This window comes from Acipenser ruthenus, chromosome 29 (assembly GCF_902713425.1).
Source record: "Acipenser ruthenus chromosome 29, fAciRut3.2 maternal haplotype, whole genome shotgun sequence".
NCBI lineage: Eukaryota > Metazoa > Chordata > Actinopteri > Acipenseriformes > Acipenseridae > Acipenser > Acipenser ruthenus.
The window spans coordinates 6,514,063-6,526,646 of NC_081217.1; the positions used below are offsets into that span (position 1 = coordinate 6,514,063).

Below are 12,584 nucleotides of genomic sequence, written 5' to 3' on the forward strand. Positions count from 1 at the left end.
ACCCTCCACCAACGTTCAGGAAGGTATCCTGTGCGTTTAGCAGGGTTCAAGCATTCACATGGCCAAATTCAATTCACTTTCAGCTGGGGAGCAGAAAGAGTTTGGGGGAAAATACATACAATTAACAAATTACATGGGGCACAATTTATTTAGATGGTATTAACTCATATTTGTTAAAATGATAATTAAATCTAAAATCACATTTCGTCTGTGTATTACAAGTTATTTTTTTCCTTAAAACTGTCTTCCCAGAAAACAAAGTTAATAATATAAGTCAACACTTATTCTTACATCTACACTCTGCATCAAACACGTATGCTATAGTAGACTATGTTTTTTAGAGCTGATACATTCTATATAGATATAGTTTTAACATACTCTTCTTTTCCCCTACAGACAGTACATCAAGTTTAGAAACTTGGTTTAGCAATCCACGAGATTATTATTATTATTATTATTTATTATTATTTATTTCTTAGCAGACGCCCTTATCCAGGGCGACTTACAATCGTAAGCAAATACATTTCAAGTGTTACAATACAAGTAATACAATAAGAGCAAGAAATACAATAACTTTTGTTCAAGCAAAGTACAAGTGTGACAAACCACAATTGAATAATACAGCAGATAATAGTGATAGTTACATCAGGATATGATTAAATAGTGATAGTTACATCAGGATGTGATTATTCATTCTAACACTGTACACGTATAGCAATTAAACTGGCTTCATAGTGTAATTATGGGATATGCTTGGCACTGTATCACATGAATTGCTACTTAATTATTAAGGGATCCTATTACTTAACAGCGTTTTATATACGTTGAATTGTTAATGTGACAGTCAATAGCATCAGAACAAGGGCATTTGTATAGAGCCGGCAGCAGTGGAATTAATAAGTGCTTGCCTGGTTATCCTATACATAGGGTAATGGGATGAACATCACATAAAACACTGAAATAGAAGAAGGGAACTGAATCTGATATTGAAGGTGGGAGATGGGAGGATGGGTGGCAGCAGGAGGTGTGAGAGGAAGGGAAAATGAGAGGGGTGTGAAATGTGGTGCGGGGGTGTTTATAATGCCAGCGATCCTAGATGAGGGTTGGAAATAAAGTATTATAATGTACCTGAAATCTCACATTAGCACACAGCATGAATATATATATATATATATATATATATATATATATATATATATATATATATATATATATATATATATATATATATATATATATATATATATATATATATATAGTCAATAGCTCCCTTCCCTGGGTAATTTTACAGTCGCCTTACAGTGAGGTCGCCCTTGTACTGTATTCTGTTTACTACACGAAAAGGCTGCGATGCTCGTGAACTCCTGGGATCATTTGAGGAACCCAGACTTGTGTCGTCACAGGCCGGCCGCTGGGAGGAGACATCTCAATCTGCTGCTGGTGTCGTGTGCTGCTGAGTGTTTGAATAGGAAAAAGGGAGGCGTTATAGCTAGGCGTGTTAACGGGGAAAAAACAAAACGAGATTATTATCCCATACAAACAGCAACAAAAAAAAGAACGGAAGACCAAGCACAGCGGTTCGGTTTATTTTCCTTTTGCCAGGGTATTGCTATCGGTAGACTTTGGGAATCAGTTTTTTATTTTGCCTAAGCAATGAAAGATCAAGACAAAGGCTGATGTGAAACTGGAAAATCTGTTTTATTACTAAGGAAAGGAGAACACGGCAAAAAATGGATAGTGCAAATGGTAACAATGCTACGAGTCCACAGCAACAACAACCACATGAATTTCAGCAGCAGCCTACTGCACAGCACCACAGCAGCAACGGAAAGAAGAAGGTGAACCGAGCCCCTTCACCGGCGAGACCCAGAGATGCCCCCGGATGGTCACTGGCTAAGAACAGAAGCAACAATGGGTCTGCAACCACCAGCCTGGGCATCAGGACTGGGGGGATCAGTCTCGGCAGCCGGGTGTCTAGACGCAGCCCTGGGAACTCAAAGGAGCTCAAACACGAGAAGATTAAGCAAGCTGCTAAATCCACGTTGTCTATTTCAAGCGCCCACAAAAGTGTTAGTAAATCTGTAAAAGCAGCAAGAAGGAAGATATCGGATGCCAGCAATGCATCCGATGATCTGAGCAAAGATTCTGGTTGCGCCCCCGGGAAACTGTCTCCTACGGATAGCAGCTCCGAGCTTTCCGATTGCGCTTCGGAGGAAAATAAACTTTCCGCGGATGCTCTGAGCAGCGATACCGAATCGAGCAGCCGGGGTGGAGGAACCGATGGCGAGAGACAAAGTGCGGACCCAGAAAATGGCATATCTGACACCATGAGTGACCAAGATGCCAAACCCCCCGTGGACAAGGACCGACTATCCTTCGGGGTAGAAACCGGGGAAGAGAGTATCTCCCCCGGCGACGAGCGCTCTGTTGCCTCGCTGGACAGTCGCCTCCATGTCAGTACCTCGCTGGCATTTTCTGACCTAACGGAGGAATTTATGGACGGGATGCAGGAAGAATTTATCAGGGAGATTGAGGAACTAAGATCTGAAAACGATTACTTAAAAGTAAGCAATCGTTTTGTGTCTTATAATTTGGCATTTTATATGCATAGCAATAAAAATACTATATTATTCGCAAAAAAAAGAAAAAATCATTTAGACCCCCTCCCCCTACCGTAACCGCCTATAAACAGCAGTTTTATTTCTAAATAGGGCTGGTATTGTGTACCCAGGGCCAGGCACAGGGATGTGTCTCAAAGTGCATAGATTTAACAGCAGTTGCCCGTTGCTCTTTATTTGGTTGGTGCTAGTTCGAGGGGGGTAATACACTGCTAGTACCAAACTGATAGTAATAAACCACCCGCATACAAATGTGCAGAGAAGATTCAATAAGCTGATTTACCCAGTCTAACAACCTCGAGTTCAAAGTAGCCAGGTATTGAAAAACTAATGCAAATGATGCACTGCGTCCGTTTCAGTAGTTATTTACAGAAGTAGCAGGGCTTTTAGGTTCAGTATGACTTAATACACATGTTTATAAGAATGGATCCAGGCAAATGATCCCCCAGGTCACCTCTCAACAACTAAAATATAATATATATATATATATATATATATATATATATATAGTAATGTTCTCAGTAATGACAATAGATAGACAATGCACCGTATGTGCATTGTGACAACTCAAGCAAATACAGCAATGTGATCAATTCTAACTTAACAAAATACACTTTTACCATGAATATCACCAACTGATGTCATTTCATGATTATTCCAAAACCAAGTTAAAATATCTTGTATACAATATTTTCCCACCCTCAATAATGACATATCGATAACACTGACAGTTCCACCTCAAACTCATTTATTATTTGTGCCATTATATTACTTTTATTTTGTCATATAGGTAATTGTTAAGAAAATAATAGGTTCAGTGTACTGTAATTGCATAGTGGTAAAAGCATGTGTGGTGTTGTTCATTGGTAATGCTTCATTGCAAAAAAACCAAAAACGATTTCTACATTTGAAATGAGGAAAACCCCCTTCGCCAGATTAATACATTTAATCAGTAATTACGTAATTAAGTGTAACATGTTGGTCGCGCAATGCAGCGAGCCGTTCATCTGTGTGCTTTTGGTATGCACGGTAATGCAGCTGTGCATTGTCTTTCACTAATGTTCCATCCAGATGCTGCGTTCCAACATTCGTGACAGTCACAGCTCTACTATTGTTTATATGAGGCGCCCACGTGATGATCTCTGCAGTGGATGACCTAGATTCGGTGCTTCTGTATGTGAGCTTCACTGTAATCAGGCATTAAGGAGTTACACACACTGCACGTTCCCCCTCATCAATTCTGTATATTGTGTATTACTGCTGCTCTTTATGGCGTGTGCAGGTGTACAGTAAAGATCTTTTCCTCATAATACACATGCAGCAGTTACAATAACAGCAGTACAGGTTTGTATGCGTTTTAAATCAACTAAACTACATTATGCTGTGCGAAAGCCCTGCATGTCGTTCTTTTGCATGTCATTCGTTTCCAAACATTTTAAGGAATCTCTACCTCAAAGCTCTATTGTCAAGATTCTTACCTGGTGTTTCCAATTACTGTTATTTAAATTATATAAGGTAATTACATTCCTAGCAATGGTTATATAGCTTAGCATCTAATTGTTTCTTTTAATGACCCTGCTATGTCTTCACCCAGTAAAACTATTTAAAATATATATTTTTATCTCTTATGTATTTAGCTTCAACTTCAAGTAAAAACAATACAAATAAAAAAAAAAAATAACTAATGCTTAATTTAAATCTATGTTTTAAAACACACTGTCAAAGCTTTAAAAAAAAACTCCAAAAATATATAGTAACACCAAGAACAATACCAAAGGCTTGCATAGATCCCTTTAATGAGCAGACTTGCCTTTTTTGCCTGGTAACTTACCTTCCCCCTTTCCCCCTTTGCAGCTTAAAGGGTTAAATCCGCACTGTGGTTAAGCCTTTTCTGATTATTTTTTTTTTTTGGCGTCAGGATGAGATTGAGGAGCTGCGGACGGAGATGCTGGAGATGAGGGACATGTACCTGGAGGAGGATGTCTATCAGCTCCAGGACCTCCGGCAGCAGCTGGACCAGGCCAACAAGATGTGCCGTATCCTCCAGTACAGACTGCGCAAGGTGGAGCGCAGGAGTCTGCGGGTGGCCCAGACCGGCCAGGTGGACGGGGAGTTCATCCGCACCATGGAGCAAGACGTCAAGGTACCCTTTCACACTGTCAAAAACCACCATAGGAGGAGAGCGGGATAGCGGTGAACGTTATGGGGTGTGGCTATAGGGGACAATCCTGGAGAATCTGTGTTCATCTCAGCCACTTACACTTGTGTGTGTGCTTCTCCAGCGTCAATCACAAACCTCTCCCTTGCTGTGGTTCTGTTTACTTCTACCAGTCAATGTGCACGTCGCTTTCCAAGGTTCCAAGGTTTATTCGTGGTGATCTTGCCACATCCTGATGGAAGCCTTTAGTTTAGTACAAGCATGTTATCTGAAGTGTTATCTCGTCTTCTAAGTAAATAGCCTGAATGGTAAACAGATACAGAAGTTTCAGTAGTTTATTGATGGTACAGACAGAGCAAGAATAGATACATTCATTGCTATTACAATGGTAAATATTCAGGAAATGTGTTTTTCTCTGCATTTTAAACAAAGTACTTGTTTCTACAGTTGGGTTGTTCTCATTTACTCTCGTATAGATAGCAGATCAGTGGCAAAATTATCCTTGGTTCGGTCATATGCTAATTTTTCATTTATAATTTATATAATACTATAAGTTGTCGTGTAGTCTCCTAGAAATCACCTTTAAATGACTTTAACTGAGTTTTAGAGAGCTTCAAATGGTCGACTTAATCACTGCCATCAGCATTTATTTTATGTTGCTAAATGCATGCTGCTTCTGCTGCTTAAATCTGATTTGCATTGTTTAAATTTGTTTAAATTTGTATTGCAGCAAACTGACAAGCACATTTCGAATGTTGTCCACTTGCTTTTAAATGTGTAATTGGTGCAGATGGCAAACCTGCACATTTACAAGATTAAAGACTGCTTTGAAAGGTCAGGTCTACCAACCCATGTACTGTATGCAGAAACGGCATAGTAATGTTCTTTGGTAGTGCATGCCCATTAGCATTGAGTGGGTGTACTACCGTTTCTATGAGCGTATTGTAAAATGCAAACTGGATGTGTAATAAGCTGTTTTTATAAAACCAGTGTGGTTTTGTTTCCACCGTCACAGATGGCTTTGATTTGTTTTCTGTTTAATAACTCTTAGGTTGGTAAATCGGCATGGATTGAATTACAGGTAGCAATTAGTAAAATACCGTACAGAATGCAGCTGCACAAGATGGCCTTTTTAAAAACCTGACATGCGTGAGGGGGGAGGTGGGGAGGGGGTGGGGGGCGTCACTGCCAGCAGCCCTGCTGTTGCTGTCCCTCATTTTTAAATGATGCAATTATAAAAACTTTGCTTCTAACATTGTGCTTCTTTGTTTAACTGAACACTCTGTGGGCTGTTTAAACTGAAGCACCGTGGCAGGAAATCTTGTCTGGGAAAGAAGCCATTTGAGCTCCAGAGACTGGGGGAAGACTCCCTGACTGTTATTATGATGATCAAGCTTCTGTTAATCAAAACACTTTGCTACTTAGACTGCTGCATTTCCCCGTTCTTTTTACAGTGTGGTGCACACCCAAAACCAAGCTTTTTAAAACTGATCTGGGATAGAAGTAGCACAAATTCTGGCACTTGTGCCATTCCCAAACCAAGCATTTTCTGCAGGGTGTATTTTTAGCTGGTTATGTGCTGTGGAACCACCCAGATTCTCATGGTTCGGGTTTGAGGCTGTGAGAGATTCTTTATATACCGGGTGAACAGATGTCTAATTTCCAGCCTCCAACTGGCTTCAAACACCATGTAATAGAGTCAGATTTTTGCATATGTCAAAATACACAGCAGTGAACATATTTACAGTATACATTGGCCTCTGGCACTAGACTCATAAATATAAATAAATATACACAAGCATGTATTTTACTAGCACACGTGTTTTAATTGCCATTATAGCTTTCATGTAAATCACCCCCCCCCACACACACACATACACAGAAATTCAGTGTATGTCTAATTAAATGGACAGCAGTAGCTTGCATCAATCAGTTACAGAATGGGTGTCTCAGCTGACTACAGCAGATGCCCTGTGGTTTCCAGAATAATGGAAAGTAGAATTTTGGATCTGACAACTGCATAATTCAGTTGCAATGAAAAAAATAATGGGTTTAGGCAGGAGTTTTTCAAAAAATAATAAATACTTTTTGGAATGATCTCCAAACCCTAAAGGTGGTTATGGAAATCAAATACAAATGTTGTTGTACCGTGTTCTGCAGCTCATAAATGAAGCACATGCCCAAACTGAATAAAAAAAAAAACATGTGCATGCTAGTGCAAAACCACACCCATCTAAACTGTGTATTTATTCCACCTTCATGTGCAGCAAACAGCAAAAACATAAAAGTGTTTAATGGCTTGCAAAAGTGTACAATTACAATAAAACAGCACTTTGAAGAAGCCCCCGGCTAGAAACTGAAACGGGTCATAAAGAACTTTATGTTAGAGAGCTTTCACAATCTGGATTGTCTGTCTGTTTTTCCTTTGAACAGCAGTGGTAGCCTGAGCAGTGTTAACCTTGTCGAATGAACCATGACAAATAAGAACTACCCTGTGGTGTTTTTATAAAGTAATTACACCTGGGGTACTATGGGCTGTAACAAATCTATCCAGCAGCGACACACCATTTGACATTTGATCATGTTTGGTGACCTCACCTTTTTATTATCACTAAAACACAAGTTTGGTGTAGTGTTGCTGAAAATGTATACAAGAGACGGTCCTTATATTAAATGTCAGTTGGTCATAAGCTTAACTCAGGAACTTCCCCAAGATGCTCACAGCCAGCTGACACAGTCTATTAATTCTGAATATCAGTTATCTAATTTCCATAACATTTGGTGTGTAACGATCTCTGTTGATGTCATATCAAGCTGAGGCCACAAAGCTTAGCCCTTTTGGTCCAATGCATGCTAATATATGACCCCTGTATGCTGAACATCATATTTCCTACACAGCAATATGCTGATTATGTAGTATTGTTGTTAAAAAAAATGATGTATTTCCTGTGGCTGGCAAAGGGTCATAGAGGCCTGTAGTGGATTGTTTTATTCTCGTTTCATTATTTTCCCAACCTTCTCAGTGTTTTGGTGGAACGCTTTGTTACAATATTCAGTAACTATTCATGTTTCGTTACCCCCTTATAACATTTTTTAAATCAATCCAACAAGCCATTCACAAGTCGTAAAAGGTGCACCCAACTTTGAATGAATAAGGCAATAATTAAGTGTCTGTCTTCAGTGAAATCCCTCTTGAAATCACAGTAGCTGATTTTGCTAGTGCAACAGCAGAATGGTAAGGCCTGTGGTGCTCCTCCACTAGAGTGCTTGTTAAACCCACGAATGAAGCAGATGGTGGATTACATACTCAGATGTAAGCATTCTAAGACTCTATAATACAGACACTCACACGCTCCAGGATCTAAAGGGTAAGGAGAGTTCCGGTTCAGAATGGGCAGGATTGAGAGCCATCTGCTCTTAGCCAGCGAACTAGCAATTGGCAGGACCAAATATATTGTGATTCTGTAAATGCTTAAATGGGGTCATACATGGCCACATAGCTGGTATTCTGTTTTATTGGGATGGATGTCACTGCAGCAGATATAGAAAGTCTAAATGTTGGGTACCAGAGTGGAAACATTGAATGGCATTTCTTTGGTATCTTGCCCAGGCTTGAACAGCAGATAAAAAAGAAAAGTAGGTGAAGAGCTAGACTAGAATAACACTGATCAACTGATAAGAGGAGAATTCCAATAAATCTACACACACAGGGGAAGATCCGTTCGGTGCCAAGTAGAGGCAGATCCTTAATAATAATATTCGGTTTCCTGAACGGTCAATATTTATATTTGTATTTCTGTGCAATAGTACAGTACGGTGCGATACAGTACTGATTTAATGCCCTCATACACATCTGCCGTTATATAACACTCATATTGTATGAATAACTCCAATCAATGCCATTACAGAAACCTGAAATGTGAATATTATGGATGAAGTTCCTGGTTCCTGATGACCAATTGTTCTTATTTCCCCATAGTGTACTCTATACTGTGCATATTATTTGTTTATTTAGCAGACGCCTTTATCCATGGTGACTTACAGAGACTAGGGTGTGTGAACTATGCACAGCTGCACAGTCACTTACAACAACATCTCACCCGAAAGACGGAGCACAAGGAGGTTAAGTGACTTGCTCAGGGTCACACAGTGAGTCAGTGGCTGAGCCGGGATTTGAACTGGGGACCTCCTGGTTACAAGCCATTTTCTTTAACCACTGGACATATATTTTACATGAATGAATAACTTACCATGTAGCTGTGAATGACATGTCCTTCAATTTACCTAGACAAGTGTAGCTAGTAACGTAATTATTGTGTCTGCTAATAATAGTATTCAAGTGAAGTAAAGTTACATACATAATAATAATTACAAAATATATATATAAGCAGACACTTGTTTTCATGTGTGTCCAACTCCACCACAGATTTTTTGGTATTGTCATAACCCCTTCAGTCACTGCGTGCATAATTGCACCACATTATGTATCTATTTTATAATGCCAGTATGGTTTTTTAAGTATTGGGCAGGGCCACTTCTCAAACTCCTTCGAGTTCACACAAACTGTTTCAAAATTTCTAAAAATGTAAATTAAAAAAACATGACCGAAGAGTATATTGGCTTTGTGGTGGATTGGACTCTTTCTGGTCTTTCACTGTTGGAGTGATTTGTAAAGCTTGTGTCTGAGTTACCCTGTTCCTGCGCTCTGTTCTCAGGTGGCAAAGGACGTCTCGATCCGCCTGCACAACGAGCTGGACGGGGTGGAGAGGAAGCGGAGCAGGCTGGAGGAGGAGAACGAAGAACTGCGGCAGAGACTCCTCGAACTGGACGTGGCCAAGCAGGTCCTTCAGACAGAGCTGGACAAAACCAAGGAGGTAGGGTCTCGGCTCAGGGGAAGAAAGAAGTTTAAGGAAGAAAGAATCTGAATCTGTGGGGGACACCAGGCTGTCTTCGAATTATTATTCTTACAATTAGAAATGATGAACAGAAGTTGCCCCTCGTTGTGAAGTTATATGTTGTGCCACCATTAAGTCATGTTGGTGTTCCTTTGCCAAAAGTTTTGCATCACCGTGAATAATGTTACGTTACAATATTGAATTACATGCCACTTTGTGGTTTTCCATATGTTGGCAAAATTAAAAATGTAACATTTAAAAAATCTAACATACAGTACTACTATTATGGCTTCCGGTAGACTTTTGCAATATCATTTTGTAGTTTCTTTGATTACATAATGTTAAATAAAATATGTTCATATAGTTTGTTTTTTTTAATTATATCTCAGTCCTAAAAATCTAGGTGATGCAAAACTTTTGCCCATAGCTGTACAGTACTATTTTCTGCCATGTTGCTACACATCAGGGATGAAAATGAGACTCCCATGCATAGCAGTTTGATCTATTCCTCTACACTGTGGCTGATTCTGTACACAGTGGTAAATCAAGCTCATAGTAAAACCTGGAAGGTGTAACTGCTATGCAATAGGAGTCTTATTTCCATCCCTGCTCATGCTAACCCATCTGCTATGCAAAGCAGAAGACATTGATGGCCAGACTTTATTTATCATGCCACTAAAGAAAGGACACAGAAGACTTTTGGTGGTCAGTAAAAATGGCACAGAGCTGTGGCCAAGAGGGATCCACAGTTTTCAGTATTTGCCATTATGACAGGCAAAAGCAGGTTTTTGAGACCTATTAATATCTCTCTAACTGGGGTGACTGGTGACATTTTTGACAGCAATTCATTTTGAGCAATGACTTTAAAAACTGCTTGTATAGGAAGTCACACACTGTAATGTCGTCTTTTGAGTGTTTCCATAATTATTTCCAGTACTGTATATTCAGTATGTGGTCCTATGTTTTGAAAGAATTAAATATTATACCAAATGTTGTAGAACTCTGTACAGTAATCTGTTTGTGAACTGACCTGGCCTTGATGTGCAGGAGAATGTTTTTCCCCCCAGTCAGTTTTGAGTTGTGTTAGCTGATGTGTTGTCTGGGTTTTAATATTTGTAGCGATGTCTGCTGCATGGGCTATTGGACCAGTTCTACGAGGACTATCAGCCTTTACTCCAGATAGTTTCAGCAGCATTAAAAAAAAAGAAAAACCAGTGAAGCTCATCTTCTATGAAAGGGCTCCTTCGAAACATTAGCCAGGAATAATGGTGAGCTTTAAATAGACTAATGGTGTTAAATATGAAACTGGAGCCTTCATTACAGTTCAGTTTTGATTAGTATTTCTACACCAGTGGTGCTGATCTGCAGGTAATTAGGACAGAAACATCACCTAAACAGAGATAAGAGAGACAGCCTTGCAACATTGCCAAGCAAAAGTAGTTACTTCTCATCTTAAGTGTTTTAAAATGTTTGATCCATCAACCCCTTATATGAAAAGGTTACTGCAGTATACTGCAGTAAATGCATAAGCAAGCATTGTAATGCAGAACTATGGTGCAGTATACTGTAGCATTCTAACAACTATGTGAAGGCAAGGTAAATCCACAGTATATAAAGGACGTTACTTTACATGCACCAATAACCATAAAGGACAATGTTGCTAACAGACATACATAGAGTAGCATAATTACTATTTGATGAAAACAACACCACTGAAACTGCTAATCCTCAGCCCCACTTTATGATGCTGCAACACAGTCTAGCACTGCAGTTCAGATTACAGCTTCTGTTTGCAGAGCACAGTTTTACTGTTATCACTCTGAAATGTTACTTTCGTTATCAAGAATGCAGCTCCAGTAGAACTGGACTGGGTGGTTTGAGTGCACGCCTGAATGGGTTAAATGAAAGTGCCAGTCCTTTGAGAGCCATTACTTGCTGTACAAGGAGCAGTGCAGTTGGTTTGATTGATAGTCTACCTTCTCGTTTCCACGGCGAGGCTTTGTGCCTTAATAATTTCCCCCATGTGGCTGCGGCTGTGTGTATAATAAAATCAGTTTATAACTGTGGCAGCACAACAGCAACAGATCCTCATGTAGTATACATATTAAAGGTTTTTTCTGGGGTTTGACTGTGCCACAATTTGTAACCACCATGCAAATGAGCAGATATATTTGCATTGGCAGACCTTTTTGTCAAATGTTCTCAGCAGGTGTTTATAGGAGGTGCTCCACTCACATGTGTTGCCCATAACTCTGTAATGATCTTTTAAAAGACTATTATGTTAGCTTGAAGACCCCTGTATTGGACCTGTAAACGTACAGGGGTGAGAGTTCTCTTTCTCACAGCTGTGATGAGTGCAAAGGATGAGATGTGAATGGCAGATGATTAAATAGAGTGGGACTGTCACTAGGACCTGAATTAAATCAACAATTCTAGCACTGCAATAAAGTTTATTACAACCAATTAAGAGACTGTGTAAACATGGGGTTTTGTTACAGTTGATTCACTACAGTGGTCACTATAGGCAGAAGCTCAGAGCTCATGGATCCAATGCTTCAGTTGGTGACACTGCAGAGCTCATGCAGTCATTCATCTCCCTTGGCCAGCCCCCAGGCTGGGGGTGTCCTCTTGAATCAGCACGCATAGCCTTCAAGTCATCAAGCTCCTTTAATAAAACAGGGTTGATCTTCCATTGAAAGACAAGCTCATATTCAAAAGGGTCAGGATGGATTTGTAATATTAATGATACAGTGTCCTGTGTGGTTATCTCAGAAATTGAATACCATTCAAACCTAACAGTGAAACTATCGGCTGGGTAGAGCAGTAAAACAGACACCGCCTGTTTACCATTTTGTTTTGCTTTCGGTAGCTCCAGGGGGGGCGCGCAGCTGACATTCAGAAACTTCTACTGTG

At 39.8% G+C, this 12,584-nt stretch overlaps 1 protein-coding gene across 2 annotated transcripts in view; it reads left to right on the forward strand.

Annotated features, from left to right (window-relative positions):
• Positions 1–1,381: 1,381 nt before the first annotated feature.
• LOC117962925 (protein SOGA1-like) overlaps positions 1,382–12,584 on the forward strand; it is a 33,366-nt gene continuing 22,163 nt past the window's right edge. For both annotated transcript variants that reach the window (XM_034908284.2, XM_059003639.1), the window contains exons 1-3: positions 1,382–2,564; positions 4,537–4,761; positions 9,492–9,650. In XM_034908284.2, coding sequence (XP_034764175.2) covers positions 1,731–2,564; positions 4,537–4,761; positions 9,492–9,650 — 1,218 coding nt within the window. In that variant the 5' untranslated portion in view covers positions 1,382–1,730. The remainder of the gene's footprint in view (positions 2,565–4,536; positions 4,762–9,491; positions 9,651–12,584) is intronic.